At 44.5% G+C, this 17,469-nt stretch overlaps 1 protein-coding gene across 1 annotated transcript in view; it reads left to right on the forward strand.

The window, feature by feature from the left end:
* Positions 1-16,270, forward strand: part of LOC129705538 (cyclic nucleotide-gated channel rod photoreceptor subunit alpha-like) — a 69,885-nt gene extending 53,615 nt beyond the window's left edge. Inside the window, exons 5-7 of the mRNA XM_055649524.1 lie at positions 13,129-13,245; positions 13,646-13,752; positions 14,293-16,270. Of these exons, the coding sequence (XP_055505499.1) occupies positions 13,129-13,245; positions 13,646-13,752; positions 14,293-15,710 (1,642 nt within the window). The 3' untranslated portion in view covers positions 15,711-16,270. The remainder of the gene's footprint in view (positions 1-13,128; positions 13,246-13,645; positions 13,753-14,292) is intronic.
* The last annotated feature ends 1,199 nt before the right edge of the window (positions 16,271-17,469 follow it).

Consider the following 17,469-nt stretch of genomic DNA (forward strand, 5'->3'; position numbering starts at 1 on the left):
TGCCACAGAGGGCAGTGGAGGCCAAATCACTGCTACCCGGACATGGCGCCGCCACAGACATGAAGCCGAAGCAAATGTCGAAGCCAAAGAACCGAATGGAAACGAGGCTGAAACGTCAATAAACCGAAAGAGTCCGAAGACGAGACGCCTACTAACCTAAAGGATGGGACGACTAAATGCAAACTAAACGAAAGGGCGGGACACCTAAAAGCCAACGAACCGAAAAGCCGCGTGGCCTAAAAGCAAACTTACCGAATGGCCGCTCTGTCGAAATGCCACCTACCTGAATGGTGCATCACCTACAGGCCAAATGACCAACTGCCGCTCAACAGAAACATCCAATTACGGACATGACGTTGCCGTGGGGGCAGGACTTGTCAGCGATTGGTTCAGACCTCAGTGTCCATCACATCACTGTGAAAGCATGAACATTGTCCCACCGGCTGGGTCACTGTGTGACAGCAGCCTCATCGGCTGGGTCACTGTGTCCCGGGGGTCAGAGGGGGGAAATCACCCTGGTGTGGAGGTTGGGGTCCGGTGGTGGTGCATCGCGGTCAGTGACTGTGGGACGCTCCTGCGGGTGGAGACAGAGGAGAGAGAGAAGGCGGAGAGAAGGGGAGAGAGAGAATGGAGAGATGGGGGGGTTGGGGGAGAGAGGCAGAGAGAGATACGGGGGAGAGAGAGAGAAGGGGGGGAGAGAGGAAGGGGGGAGAGGGAGGAAAGAGAAGAGGGAGAGAGAGGAGGAGAAAGAGAAGAGGGAGAGAGCGGAGGAGAGAGAGAGAGAGAGAGGGAGAGAGAGGAGGAGAGAGAGAGAGAGAGAGAGAGAGAGGGGGAGAGAGAGAGAGAGGGGGAGAGAGAGAAGAGGGGAGAGAGAAGGGGGAGACGGGAGCGTGGGGTTCATTTTCCCACACAAGCCGTAGGTGAATGGGCAACCTGAACCCAAGCACCAAGTTGAAAGCGGCTGAAGATGTGCATCGCTCGGGACACCCGCTGCGGGTCGGGTGGAGCGGAGGTTTGGGACAGTGATGTGATGGACACGGGGGTCTGGACCAATCGCTAACAGGTCCCGCCCCCCGGCAACGTCATGTCCGTAATTTGAGTTACCGTATTTCCCGGTGACGAAGACACACCCCCATTTTGAGTTGCTAAATTTTGAAAAAATGCTGATGGGTTTGGTTTAGTCAGTAGAAAGGGAGATATGAAATTCCTTCAAGGAGGCAATGAGGACAGGGGAGCCTCCATCTTCGCCTGTCCCACAATGCGTTGTGCCATTCAGGTCTGAGGGATGGGGACTTCCTGGCTCAGGGAGATCACATAACGGGGAGAGAGAGAGAGAGAGAGAGAGAGAGCGAGAGAGCGAGAGAGAGCGAGAGAGAGAGAGAGCGTGAGCCCAGGATGGAGCAGCCAGCTTTCTGCCCAGTAGCTACCCACCAACCACCACCTACACTGGTTGCGCCTGCGCCGAAGGATGGCAGGCGGGCCGGCAGAAGGCGCTGAGGTGGTGGCCGGTTCCGCTGTCCGGTCCCGGCGGCCAATCACAGTCACTAGAGCTGATGAGTGAGTGAATGAGTTGCTGGCATGATCCCGACCCCCTCCTTCTCAACGCTCCAGCCCTCCCCACAACTTTACCCCTGGCGACCCAGCCAAGTTTACTACTTTGTGCAGCCCAGACGTGCTGACCCGGGCCAGACTCCCCACACGCTCTGGAAAGGAACTCTCTACCCCCCTCCCCCCCAGCGGCGCTGTCCATTTACAGCCGCTCCCCATTTCACACAGTTCCAGGGTCGAAGGCATGGCAGGTTCCGCGGAGCAGTCGCTACGAGAGTGGCATTGGTCGGCCAACTCCACTCCACTTAAATTGTGCTAATCTTAAAGACAATTTAAGATCAACATCTGCTCGGCGGCTCCGCTGTTGCCGCTGCCAGCACAGGCCTCCTTGCCTCCTTGCGTCAATGTGCCTGGGCACCGCAGTCTCAGGCCCGGGAGGAAGTCTGCGGGCCGGATAATTACGGGGAAACAAACCCGCCTGCGGGCCAGATGATTTCGGGTTAGGGGCTGCATTCGGCCCAGGGGCTGTAGGTTGCCCACCCAAGCATTACAACTTGGTTTGGGAACAGCTCCACCCAAGACCACAAGAAATTGCTGCGATTTGTGGACGTAGCCCAGACCAAGACACAAACCAACCTCCCATCTATTGACTCCATTTATACCTCACACTGCCTCGGCAAGGCCAGCAGCATAATTAAGAATCAGCCACTCCCTCTTCTCCCCTCTCCCATCAGGCAAAAGATATAGGTGTGAAAATACACACCGCCAGATTCGGGAACAGTTTCTTCCCAGCTGTTATCAGGCAACTGAATCATCCTACTGCAACCAGAGAGCAGTGCTGAACTACTAACTACTTCTTTTGGCCTATCAAGTCTACTCTGCTATTCAATCATGGCTGATTTATCTCTCCCTCCTAACCCCATTCTCCTGCCTTCTCCCTCTAACCTCTGACACCTGTACTAATCACTAATCTCTGATGAAAAAATATCCACCCAGCCTTCTACGGCTAAGAATCCCACAGATTCAACACCCTCTGCCTAAATACATTTCTCTTCATCCAAAAAGAACATTCTTTAATTCTGAGGCTATGACCTCTAGCCCTCGACTCTCCCACTAGTGGAAACATCCTCTCCACATCCACTCAATCCAAGCCTTTCACTATTGTGTATGTTTCAATGAGGACTGCCCTCATTCTTCTAAACTCCAGGTCCAGTGCTCATTGGTTAACCTACTCAATTCTGGGATAATTCATGTAAAACCCTTGATTGGACTTTGCTGGCATAACCTTGCACTAGACGTTATGCCCTTATCATGATCTGTACACTGTAAGTGGATCGATTGTAATCATGTATTTTTGTTCTGCTGACTGATTAGCACACAACAAAAGCTTTTCACTGTACCTTGGTGCACGTGACAATAAACTAACCTGAACTGAAACTGAATTATGTCCTCTAGTCTTAGAATCCTCTAACTTGGGGGGAGAAAGCTGTGAGCGTTCACTTTACGCATGCCCCTCATTATAATATAAAATTCAATTAGGTTGTCCCTCAGTCTCCTATGCTAAAAGAAAGTCCCAGCTTATCCAGCCTCCCTCAAGTCCCAGTAGCATTGTGGCAAATTTCTTTACACCCTTTCCACCCTAGCCTCATCAATCTCCTTGATGACCTCTTCAGAAGATTTAACAAAATACAATTTCTCATGCACAAAGCCATGCTGATTATCTTTCAACAGTCCTTTCCTATCCAAATGCTGATATACTGTATGCTGTCCCTCAGAATTCTCCAACAACTTTCCCACCACTGACGTCTGGCTCAGCAGCCTGTAGTTCCCTGGCTTTTCTTTGCTGCCCTTCTAAAATAAACATAAGCTCTCCTCCAGTTTTCTAGAACTTAACCTCTCGCTAAAGAAGTCTTCCCACAGGTCCAAGGCTGCACTTGGCCAAGCCATGTGGATCTTCTTCTTCTTGCGTATGGCCTAAAGTTGTAGACCTTTGTGTAATGTTCGTGCATATCGGGTTGATTGCATTTGTCGAACAGGGTGGACCATGTCAAGGTTGCAATCTTCCACCCCAGACCATGTGGATGTATTAACCTTAACACACTTTAAAACCATTAAAGTCTCTCTTCAGAATTCATACATGGTCTAAGACATTACAACATATATTTCAATTCTTAACTTCCATAAAAACTGATAAGGAATATTCATTTAATAACTCCTCCAGCTCTGGTGGCTCTACACAAAGATAGCCATGCTAATTTTTGTGATTCTTAATACTACTAATATACCTGTGGAATGTCTTTAGATTTTCTTGTACGTTGCCTGCCAAATCCATATCATGTCCTCTATTTAACTTCTGATTGCCTCATTAAGCATACTCCTCCACTTATACTCACCAAGGGATTTGCTTGATCCCAACTGTATTCATCCTATTTCCTGACGATAATATCTCTCATTAATCGGGATTCCCTGTCTTTCTCAGTCTTGTACTAATCCTAACAGGAACATGTTCCCCTTTTGCTCTTGCTGCTCACTTTTGAAAGCCTCCCACTTGCCTGTCACCCCCTAACCAGCAAACAGACTCACCCAATCAACCTCTGCAAGCTCTTGTCTCCAAAATTGGCTTTTGTCCCTATCTATCCCAAAGTGCTCGCCCACTGACACTTCAGTCACTTGCCCTTCCTAGTTCCCAAAGAGAAATCCTAGTGTTGCATCTTCTCTACTAGGGCCCTCTGTATATTGATTAAAGTCATTTTCTTGGACATGTTTAACAAATTCCATTCCATCTAAGCCCTTTGCACTAGGTGAGACCCAGTTAATATTAGGGAAGTTGAAAACTCCCACCAATACTACTCTATTATTCTCTATTATTCATACAGCTATCTGTAACCTCCGTAAACAGCTGCTCTTCTAATTCTCACTGATTATTGGGGGGGCTCTCATACAGTCCCATCAAAGTGATCATTCCCTTCCTGTTTCTAAGTTCTACTTATATAGCCTTCTGGATGATCCCTCAAGAATGACGTCTCTGAGCACTGTAGTTATGCCCTTGTTTTCCAAAAAGGCAACCTCCTCTTCCTCTCTATCACGCCTGGAAGATTTAGCTGCCAATCCGGCCCTTCTCTTAACCATGTTTCTGTTATGACTATAATATCCCAATCCCCTAAGCAATTCCATGCTGTGGGATTGTCAGCCTTACCTGTTAAGCCTCTAGCATGAAATAAATTAATTTTAAATCGGTGGTCTTTCCCATCTCTTTGTGTGCATCTCCTCGTCGTGTGTCCCGTTGACTTCTGTATTTGCCCCCAACTTCTCAGCTGCTTTGTTTTTGTTCAGAGACCCTCTCTTCGGCCAATCTAGTTTAAACCCTCCCGAGTGACACAGGCAAACCTACTTGATAATGAAATGTTCTGGCTGTTTATTTCACAAAATAATAAATGCTATGTGGAACAAATGATTGTCTTTATGTCTAGCAATTTATGAAATAGAACATTTATAACGCTGCTTCTCTGGGGAATAAAACAATTGTTACCTTATCTATCATCAATTACATTTGTGATTGATAAGCACATTACTTCCATGGGCACCATGATTCTGACAATAAATCCTGCACATTTACACTCAGCTGTCAGATGGATGTTCAGGAGTTCCAAGAAGACAACGGTATCACACAAACTCTCTCCTGGAAAATCTGCTTTTGTTCTGAACACAAGTGAAGATGAAATCACTGACAATCTTACCAAAGATGTATAACCTCTGTACTGTAAAATCTAATTAATATCCTTTACATGCCAATTTCTGCTGCATTTTAAGACTGGGATGTATCATATTCATCAATGCAAAGTTATTTCAGATCAATGTCTTCTCAAAAATACTCCATTTATGAATTTTGTTTTAAGTTAACAATATTTCCAACCGGTTTGCTGTCTCTTAGGAATCAACCCCAAGCTTCTGAGTTGGAGCTGTCCAACGTTAACAACTGTAATAACAATGATGAGTAAGTATTCAGTTGTATTTCTGAAATTATGAATTGTCACTGTACATTTCATAAGATTATTTCAAAAAACATGCACGTATCATATATATGAGGCAGAGTGGCATCCTCTCCATTGAATCAGAAGATTCAAACCCTATTTCAAGCATTTGAGAACATAACATGGACTGGCATTTCAATTAAGTGCTGAAGGAGTACTGACTTCAGCATTCATTCATATGAAATGTGAAGTCCATCTGCCCCTTCAGATATAGATAGTTTGTCCATGGTTAACATTTAACCATGCGCAATCAACATGGGCAACATACTGTATAATGTTGTCATTGATTCATTTGTGTTAGAGAGAATACAAAGATTGGTTGCCACATTACAGCAGTGACTACACTTCAGAATTACTTTATTAATTATAAAGCAAATTGAGTTATCCCGAGCTTTGGAAAAGGGCTATGTAAACTCAATTGTTACTTAATCTCATTAACTTTTGGACCGTCCTATTAAAATAGAAACATTTTAATAACATCAGAATTTAAATATGCCACATTGTGAAAGCCTCAATTACGGTGAATGATGGGTTTATAAATATTAATTATGGCATACAGAATCTATATATTATTAAAATTCTCATCTTGTTTGTTTCTATGTCTGTGATTCTGTCTGTGTCTGTCCGTGTGCTCCCGGAACTGCACCAAAATGGTACACGATAGCGCTACAATTTTTGGCCCACCTTACTTGCCATTGTCCTGGAGTTTGCTTTAGCCACGTTTCGTTCCGATTGATGGTATAGTTTATGTTATTCACATTTTAAACTTTAGAAAAAAACACTTTACAAAACTATTTTTCCACTTGCCCTGCCCGTCAGCCGCTTTCAACGTCACAATGGGATCCGTTTTCATTAACAGCTAACATTGTGTTGAGGTTACTTTATTGAGAATTGCATTAAAAGGGTTAGGGGGGAGGGGAGGGGGTATGGAGGAGAGAGGGGTTATGGAGGGAGAGACGGTGTGACTGAGGGTAGGGTAAAGGAGAGGGAGGGAGAGGTGAGGGAGTGAGTGGGGGAGGGGAGGAGGAGCGGGGAAAGAAGAGGGTGAAGAGGATGGAGTGCTGGGGATGAGGGGGAATGGAGGAGGATAGGGGTAGGAAGTGGGATGGCGAGGAAATGGAGTAGGTGGGGGTGAAGAGGGAGGAGGGGAGGAAGGGGGTTATGGGAGGAAACAGAGGAGGGTTGGTGGAGGGTGGGGCGAGGGAGGATAATGGAAGAGGGGAATAGGGGAGTGAAGAGGGAGAGTGAGATGCGTTCACATTGATCTTATATTTTACAGGTTATTGCCATTTTGAACTTTAAAAACGTCGCGGTCACGGTCCCACTTGGTGGCCACGCCTGCGCAGTTGGGGAAGGGTTGTCGTGACTGATGTCACAACGGAGTCCTCTGGTGTCACAACTGGAACCGTTCAGCCACGCCTGCGCTGTTGGGGGCTATGGATCAGTGTTGGAATAATGCCTTGGGCCCAGTGGTCTAGCTCCTGGTCTAGTAATACATACTACACACGTCGCCTATTTCCTTCGCTCCATAGATGCTGCTGCACCCGCTGAGTTTCTCCAGCACTTTTGTGTACCTTCGACCTTCCAGCATCTGCAGTTCCTTCTTGAACACTAGTAATACATATGATCTTCATTTTCAGAGAAAAAGAAAAAAAGAAAGAATCCAAAAAGAATAAAAAAGAAAAAGGGTGAGTGGAAAGTATATTCTGTTGAAACCATGTTTCACATTGAACAAGTGTCAAATACCAATCTATGTTACAGTAAAACTGATGGCAAAAAAGAAAAGAAAAAGGATAGAGAGAAGAAAAAGGACAAAGAGAATAATAAAAATAAAGAGGAAGAAAAAGGGAAAGATGAGAAGAAAGACGAGAAGAACGACGAGAAGAGCGACGGCAAGATGAGCCTGGCAGAGTAAGTGTCCTTGGATTTTATCCTGTTCAATAAAGTGTATACGCTGTGGGGATTTAAGTTTTGGACATGCTTTTATTTTATGGTTATAAACATGGAGACTCAAGGGATGCGATTAATTTATAGTATTATAGTAGAATTGATAGCAATCCTTGCTAAGGGTATGGTTGTGCATTCCTTATGTTAATGGACTAGTTGCTAAAGTTCTGGATCATGGAGACAAAAATTGGGATCACTCCATGGCCAGTGGGAAAATTAATTTCAAGAAATTGAATGAAAATCTATGCATAATTAAAACTCTGATCTTTTTATCTTCCGGTTTGCACAGTCTTTCTATTTGCGCAATAACGCTACAATTTTTCGCCAGCTCACTCGCCTTTCTCCTGTGTTGCGAGTACACCAAGTTTCGTTCCAGTCGTTGAATGTTGTAAAAGTTAGTGAGGTTTAAAAATCTTTAAAACCGCGCGTGCGCAGGTCGATCTCTTCTCCTATCACTCCCCGGGACGGTCAGCCCCTTCCTGCGCCATCGTGACTTTACTGGATCTGAGGATGGCCGGCGGAGGTCTCCAACCGGACATAATTTTCGGAGGGACCTGAAGCAGCCCGAACCAGCCCAGCCCGAACCAGCCCAGCCCGTCCAGAGAACCCCACAACCAGCCCAGCCCGAACCAGCCCAGCGTCCCCCACATACCCCTCCCCGCCCACACACCCCTCCACCGCGCACCCCCCTCCATCCACAACCCCCCGCCCACATACACACCACCCCTCCCCTACACACAACACCCCTCCCACCACACCCCCCCCTCTCCCACACACAACCCCCCTCCCACACCACCCCCCCCCCCCCCCCTCCCACACCCTTCCCGCCCACATACACACCTCCCCTCCCACCCCCACACCCCCCCCCCCTACACCCCCCCCGCCCACACAATTCCCCCCTCCTCACCACACCCACACACTCCCCCCCACACCCCCCCTCCCCCGCCCCCACACCCCCCGCCCACCCCTCAATGATTATCGTCAAGTCGTCACATTTATTTATATAGCACATTTAAAAAACAACTCTCGTTGGCCAAAGTGCTTTACATTTGTTATAAGAATAGCACAACAAAACAGACTACATACATATATATACATGTAACCCTCACTCAGAGGACGTCAGGAAAGGCTTGGGAGTGTAGATAAGTCTTTAGTCTTGACTTAAAAGAGTCGATGGAGGGGGCAGTTCTGATGGGAAGGGGATGCTGTTCCACAGTCTAGGGGCTGCAACCGCAAAGGCGCGGTCGCCCCTGAGCTTATGCCTAGACCGCGGGATATTCAGCAACCCCTGATCTGAGGGGCCTAGAGGTGGAGTGGTGGGTGAGAAAACTTTTTATGTAGGTGGGGGCAAGCCCATTGAGGGCTTTGTAGACATGGAGGAGTATTTTGAAGTTTATACGGAACCGCACAGGGAGCCAGTGGAGAGAGGCCAGGATCGGGATGATGTGGTCCCTTTTTCGGGTGCCCGTCAGGAGTCTCTTTGCGGCGTTTTGGACCAGTTGCAGGCGGGACAGAGAAGATTGGCTGATGCCAGAGTAAAGGGAGTTGCAGTAATCTAGGCGGGAGGAGATGAATGTGTGAATGATCTTTTCCAGGTCATCAAACTGGAGGAATTGTTATATTTTAGCTATCATCCGAAGCTGAAAGAAGCTAGCTTTTACCACGGCATTGATTTGTTTGTCAAATTTCAGTGCTGAGTCAAATATCACGCCAAGGTTTTTGACGTGAGGTTTGAGTAGTGGGGTAAGGCTTCCAAGACTGCCTGCTATCATTTTGATTGAGTCCGAGGGGCCGAGAAGGATGACCTCAGACTTACTCTCGTTTAGTTGGAGGAAGTTCTGGGCCATCCAACACTTTATATCCTCGAGGCAGTGGGTAAGGTTAAACAGATTAGATTGTTTTTTGGGCTTCAGGGGGAGATAGAGTTGGGTATCGTCTGCGTAGCAATGGAAGGAAATGCTGTGCCTTTCAATGACTTGGCCTAAGGGGAGCATATACAGGGAGAAGAGAATGGGGCCAAGGATGGAACCTTGTGGAACCCCACAGCAGAGATTAGCTGGGGAGGAGAATGAGTTGCCTATGTTAGTCGGGAAACTCCTACCTTTGAGGTAGGAGATGAACCAGTTCAGGACAGTGCCATCAATACCAACCCCATACCAGAGACGGTCAATTAGGATGGTGTGGTCGACTGTATCAAATGCTGCACTGAGGTCAAGAAGGAGCAGAATTGCACAGTCACCGGAGTCGACGGTGAGGAGTAGGTCATTATGTACCTTCAGCAAGGCAGACCCTGTGCTGTGGTGAGCCATGAAACCTGATTGGAAAGTTTCCAAGATAGTGTTTTGATGAAGGTAAGGTATAAATTGACTTAAAATTACCTTATCAAGGGCTTTTGAGAGGAAAGGCAGTTTAGAAATGGGTCTGTGGTTGCCTGGCAAGGTGGGGTCGAGGTTAGGTTTTTTCAGGAGTGGTTGGACCACCGCATGCTTGAAGCAGGTAGGTACAGTGCCAGTGGCCAGAGAGCTGTTGAAGATGGCGAGGATGCTGGGACCAGCTGTTGTAATGACGTCCTTTAGGAGGGCAGAGGGGACAGTGTCGAGGGGGCAGGTAGTAGGTTTCATGGCTATCGACCAGTGGCACTAACGTCTGTGGTAATGAAGTGCTTTGAGAGGCTGATCATGGCGCAAATCAACTCATACCTCGACAAAAACCTGGACCCACTGCAGTTCGCTTACTGCCACAACAGATCAACAATGGATGTGATCTCACTGGCTCCCCACTCCGTTCTGGACCACTTGGACAACAAAAACTCATATCAGGCTGTTATTCATAGACTACAGCTCGGCATTTATTACCATCATCTGCTCCAAGCTGGTTACCAAGCTCTCAGATCTGGGTCTCTGCTCATCCCTCTGCAATTGGATCCTTGATTTCCTCATTCACAGACCACAGTCTGTCTGTATTGGTGGAAATGTGTCATCCTCGATAACAATTAGCATGGGAGCACCTCAAGGCTGCGTGCTCAACCCCCTGCTGTACATACTCTATACTCATGACTGCGTAGCCGGACATAGTGCAAACTCCATCATCAAGTTCGCCGATGACACCACTGTTGTGGAACGTATCACTGATGGGGACGAGTCAGAGTATAGAAGTGAGATTGTCCGATTGACCAAATGGTGCCAGCACAATAACATGGCTCTCAACACCAGCAAAACCTAGGAACTGATTGTGGACTTCAGAAGGGGTAGGATGGAGACCCAACGTTCCATTTATATGGTGGAAAAGTTAAGAACTTCAAATTCCTGGGCGTGCATATTTCCGAAGATCTTTCCTGGTCCCAGAACACTGATGAAATCGTAAAGAAAGCACATCAGTGCCTCTACTTCCTGAGAAGATTACAGAGAGTCGGTAAGGAGGGCTCTCTCGAACTTCTACAGGTGCACAACGGAGAGCATGCTGACCGGTTGCATCGTGGCTTGGTACGGCAACCTGAGCGTCCAGGAGCGGAAAAGGCTGCAAAAAGTTGTAAACACTGCCAAGTCCATCATCGGCTCTGACCTCCCTACCATCGAGGGGATCTATCGCAGGCGCTGCCTCAAAATGGATGCCAGCATCATCATGGACCCACACCATCCTGGCCACATACTCATCTCTCTGCTGCCATCAGGTAGAAGGTACAGGAGCCTGAAATCTGCAACATCCAGATTCAGGAACAGCTACTTCCCCACAGTCATCAGACTATTAAATACAGCTTCAAACAAACTCCGCTCGGTCCGCATTAACCAACCTGATTTCCCTGTGGCTCAGCATTTCAACTTCCCCCTCCCATTCCGAATCCGACCTTTCTGTCCTGGGCCTCCTCCATGGCCAGAGTGAGCACCACCGGAAATTGGAGGAGCAGCACCTCACATTCCGCTTGGGCAGTTTGCACCCTAGCGGCATAAACATTGACTTCTCCAATTTCCGGTAGCCCTTGCTTTCTCCTCCCTTCCTCCCCATCTCAGCTCTCCCTCAGCCCTCGGGCTCCTCCTCTTCCTTTCTCTTTTCTTCTCCCCACCCTACATCAGTCTGAAGAAGGGTTTTGGCTCAAAAAATTGCCTATTTCCTTCGCTCCATAGGTGCTGCTGCACCCGCTGAGTTTCTCCAGCACTTTTGTCTACCTCTGAACTATAACAGCCTATTGCACTTTATTTGTTTATTTATGTGTGTATATATATATATTCCATGGTATGTGGTCACACTGATCTGATCTGTATTTATGCCTACAATATTCTGTTGTGCTGCAGCAAGCAAGAATGTCATTGTTCTATCTGGGACACATGACAATAAATTCCCTTGACTTGATTAATTGGTGTAAAGCCTAAGTCTAAGATTTGGAATTTTTCTGTTCAATGGTTACTTATTTTGGAATTGAATTGCCGTTTTCATCTAGAAAGCTGTAACACATAATATATTTTTTCAGCCAATATAAATTTGGAATGTTGTGTGCAGTTGTGGTCACCCCAATACAGGAAGGATATGGAGGCTCTGAAATAGCTGCAGAGCGGTTTACCAAGATGATGCCTGGAATAGGAGAATAATTTGGCTATTAGGAGAGGTTGGTCAAACTTGGATTGTTTTCTTTGGAACGTCAGAGGTTGAAGTTGACCTGACAGAAGTATATGAAACTATGAGAGGCATACATAGGGTAGACAGTCAGAACCTTTTTCCCAGGGTGGGAATATTAAAGACTAGAGAGCACAGCTTTATGTGAGAGGGGCAATGTTTAAAGGAGTTCTGGGAATAGGAAAGATGTCAAGTTGGAAAGGGTACAGCGAAGATTTACAAGGATGTTGTCAGGACTCGCGGGTCTGAGCTCCAGAAGAACTTTAGGCAGGCTGGGAGCACAGGATGTATAGGGGTGATCTTATAGAGATGTATAAAATCACGAGAGGAATAGATCGGGTAGACATACAGTCCCTTGCCCAGAGTAGGGGAATTGAGAACCAGAGGAGATAGGTTTAAGGTGAAGGGGGAAAGATCTAATAGGAATCTGAGAGCTAACCTTTTCACACAAAGGGTATATGGAACGAGCAGCCAGAGGAGTTAGTTGAGGCTGGGACTATTGCAATGTTTAAGAAACAATTAGATGGGTACATGGATAGGAAAGGTTTAGAGGGATATGGGCCAAACGCAGGCAGGTGGTATTAGTGTAGGAGGGACATGTTGGTCGATGTGGGCAAATTGAGCTGAAGGGCCTGTTTCCACACTGTATGACTCTATGAGTTGTGAGGTACAAATATTTTTACACAGAGGGTGGTGAGGGCCTGAATGTGCTGCCAGGGGGTAATGGTGGAGTCAGATATGATAGTGACATTTAAGAGGCTTATGGATAGTTTGCGATATGCAGGTATATACAGTGGATCATGTGAAGCAGATGATATTAATTTATCTTGGCATCATGTTTGACACAGAAATTGTGGGCCAAAGGGTCTATTTCTGTACTGTTCTAGATTCTTTGTTGTTCAATGTAGTTCTTCATTCATTCAATCACTCATAATGATTATATTTTTAAAATGTAACATAATTTTACCATAATGGAGATTTAACTTCTGTGCAGTTTGTTTAGATGGACAAAAAGGATACCCGTTTTGGACCCAGCAGGAAACATGTACTACACTTGGCTCATGATAATTACTATGCCAGTGATGTATAACTGGACATTGATCATAGCAAGGTAGGTTGGGGCAGGAATCGTTGTCATTTGTTAACATACATTGGTGCATTGACAGAGCATTTGAGAGGTTGTATTCAAAGTGCTAATATCTTTCATGTGAATTATTTTAGAAATCTCAGTGGGTAGACAAATAAATGTGTTGCTGACTTACTTTAACTGTAAGTTAGAAGAAATGAATATTATGCCGAAGCCTGAGAGTCTAGCTAAACCATGAATTATCATGTCTTTACAAATCCTAGAAGGAAAAGTGCTGTTATTGAAATTCAATAATGAAAAACTCATAATTTAAAAAAAAACACTGCTGATACTCTTGAATATGGTAATTAGTTGATAGTTTTACTGTAGAAAAATATAACCATATTTAATTGAATGAACGCATGTTTTCCCATTTCCTGTTTAGAGCATGTTTTGATGAACTCCAAGCAGATTACTTGATCGCATGGTTCATCCTTGATTATGTATCAGATGTTATTTACATAATTGACATGTTGTTAAGGACAAGGACAGGTGGGTGTGCTTTTTATTGTTTTGTGGAGTTATTTTTTATCTGCATGAGGACAATTTTTAATTGATCCACTTGGCTGAAACAAAGTGTTGGCAACCTGAAAATCTGAAAATACTCAGTGCCCCAGGTATCTTCCTGTTTCAGGCATGAGCCTCATTTCAATATTATAATTGGGATAATCAGATCCCAGCAAAATGCTTAAGTAAATAATGGTCCATAAAGGATCTGCATAATAAAAACAACATTCTTGTTTTATTTAACGTTTCGATGTGGCCATGAAAAGCAAGACTCTTTGTTTTGTTAAAGGTAAAGAAAAATCCAGAGATCCATGTTATTTGACTGCTTTTGACTGCTTTTGTATAGATTTACACAGAAGCTTTACACAAGATATTTATTGCTATTATTTTAATATAGTATGTTTCAATTGTGCTTTCTTTAATTTTAGATAGTGTCCATTGCAGCATCCTGTTCCATATTGCACAGTTTGCATCCTTGCAGAAAATGTTTTCTAATATCTTTAATACTTTATTTGCCCCTTACAGGTTATCTGGAACAAGGTCTCTTAGTCCATGATGAAAATAAGCTCAGAGAAAATTATTTTTCTACACTGCAGTTTAAATTAGACATGTTCTCACTCATACCAACTGATATTCTGTATTTCCTTTTGGGACTAAAATATCCAGAAATTAGATTAAATCGTTTGACTCGGATCAGTCGAATGTTTGAGTTTGTGTCAAGAACTGAAACAAGAACAAACTACCCGAATATTTTCAGAATATCCAATCTTGTCATGTACATCGTAATTATCATCCATTGGAATGCTTGCGTGTACTATTCAATTTCAAAGGCTATAGGGTTTGGAACGGACACATGGGTATATCCAGATGTAACCATTCCAGAATTTTCTCGGCTTGCTAGGAAGTATATATACAGCCTCTATTGGTCAACACTGACACTAACCACCATTGGGGAAACCCCTCCTCCAGTATTGGATTCAGAATACTTTTTTGTGGTGGGCGATTTCTTGGTTGGAGTGCTGATTTTTGCCACCATTGTTGGTAATGTTGGTTCCATGATTTCCAACATGAATGCAGCTCGTGCAGAGTTTCAATCAAGGATTGATGGCATCAAACAGTACATGCGCTTCCGAAAAGTCAGCAAAGATTTGGAGAAGAGAGTTATCAAATGGTTTGACTACCTGTGGTCAAACAAAAAAGCTGTAGATGAAAGAGAGGTCTTGAAGTATCTTCCAGATAAGCTCAGAGCAGAGATTGCAATCAACGTCCATCTGGATACACTGAAGAAAGTTCGCATCTTTGCAGATTGTGAAGCTGGCCTGCTAGTTGAGTTGGTATTGAAGCTAAGACCCCAAGTGTATAGCCCCGGCGATTATATATGTCGCAAAGGAGACATTGGTAGAGAGATGTACATCATCAAAGAAGGGAAGCTGGCAGTCGTTGCTGATGATGGAATTACTCAGTTTGTGGTTCTCAGTGATGGCAGCTACTTTGGTGAAATTAGTATTCTGAACATCAAAGGTAGCAAAGCTGGGAACAGAAGAACAGCAAACATTAAGAGTATAGGCTACTCAGATTTGTTCTGCCTCTCGAAGGATGACCTCATGGAAGCCCTCACGGAGTATCCAGATGCAAAAGCTATGCTGGAGGAAAAGGGGAAACAGATTCTCATGAAGGATGGTCTTCTGGATCTGGATATTGCCCTGCTTGGAGCTGATCCAAAGGATATAGAGGATAAAGTGACAAGACTGGACCTTGCAATTGATCATCTGCAGACCAAATTTGCTCGCCTTCTGGCCGAATACAATGCTGCACAACAGAAGCTAAAAGAAAGAGTGATGAAGATTGAGAACAAAATAAAACAATCAGGAGTACAGTTTGATTATTCAGGACTGATAGATGTTGAAGCAAAGGCCGAAGATGAAGAGATTCAAAAAGAATAGTATAAACATGGAAATTAATAATACAATTTTAATGTTTTTAACGTGATTGAGATGCATCTCAGGAAGAAGATTCACAGAAAAATTGAAATGTTATGAAAAAAGACATTTTAATGTGCTGATGGCAAATTTTATACATAGACGTACAATAGAAGCTGTACCTATTAGCAGGTGGTTCAAGGACCAGTCAAGTGTTGGCCGAATGGTAGAAGGGGCAATATGAAGACAAGCATTTTACACAGAGAGTAACTACGACTTGGAACTTATTACCTATGAAGATTTGAATCAAAATTCAATGACTATTTCAAAAGTGGATTAGAACTCACTTGAGGAAAGTAATTTACAGAGTCTGGGTAAACGTGACTTGCAGATTACTCTACCATTGATGGGCTGAACGGATTCCTTGAGTGTTCTATGATGCTGTAAATATTGATGCAAAATAGATGCCAACTCATTGTTGGGACTTTATTGGAAATTTTATTGCATATTATTGTTAGTGATCTTTTTTGTTTCTTTCAGTCCCCAAAGTAAAATAGCTATGTTGTGTATTTGTCAATAATGTTTTCTGCTGTAGCCCATACAGCATCGGTATGAATAAGGAAAGTTTTATTTATATTTATATAGAAATTAGAAATTCTTCAGAATTCCTCAACGTTTAAAAAAAAAAGGTTGTATTCAAAGAACATTTATTGCATTTATGTGAATATTAATATACAACACACAAAATATAAAATCACCTTTTTAAGAAATGCACCATCAGAATCTGCAGGTTTGCATAAGCATAACCGTACGTTTTCTTAGGTTGAGACTCCAGTATTACTGCCCAAAGCAATCCAGATGTACCTGAAAACATACAAGGCATGGATCTGTTTAAGGGGATTCACCATACAGCCCGTTTTGGGAAAATCCCTGTTTTGGATACGGAGTATGATAGTGGGGGTGGGCAATGCTAAATGGGAACCTGTCCAGATTCCCATAACGGCATACTGAGAAGCCATAAAGAAATCAGAGAAAAAATAGTCGGGCAGGTGGAAATCAATCGAACTGCAGTTTCCAGCTATAATAGGCCAGTATGGCTGGTTAAGAAAACTGATGGCAACTGGTGAACAACAGTCAACTATTACCAGTCAAATAAGAATGCACCCCTTTTAACAGTCACAGTATCTGTTGGTCAATGCCTTGCACTCTATTCCTATTGCTGACGAATCCCAAGATCAGTTTGTCTTCACTTGGAAAGGGAAGCAGCACACCTTTGCCGTTTACTGCGGGAGTATATAAACAACCCCACATTATGTCATGGAGTAGTGGTCACACACCTAGACAAATGCTCCCTAGCCCCCTGACATTAAGGTGGCTCACTATATTGACGACATATTGTTACAAGGACACATCAAGAAAGATCTCAGAAGCTCTAATCACTTTAGTAGAACATATGAAATTTCGAGACTGGGAGATTAACCCAAACAAGATACAAAGACCCAATTTTGGCCGACAAAATGGCTAAATAGTGCCTCCGTGCCCCTGATGCAGCCATTTGCTACATGCCTGTAATCGACTGCTGTCCTGCACTAGTAAAACTAGGACAGGCAGGGTCCAAAAAGTCCTACTGTGGGCGGACCTTCCTATCATGACATGGATCCCCTCAGAGACCCTCACCTATGTATTGGAAGGGTATAACAAAGTTATATTGTTAATGGGAGAAACAATAACTAGTGGGAACAGACTCAGAATAAAAGGACGTACCTTCAGAATGTATATGAGG

This window comes from Leucoraja erinacea, chromosome 1, assembly GCF_028641065.1.
Source record: "Leucoraja erinacea ecotype New England chromosome 1, Leri_hhj_1, whole genome shotgun sequence".
Lineage (NCBI taxonomy): Eukaryota > Metazoa > Chordata > Chondrichthyes > Rajiformes > Rajidae > Leucoraja > Leucoraja erinaceus.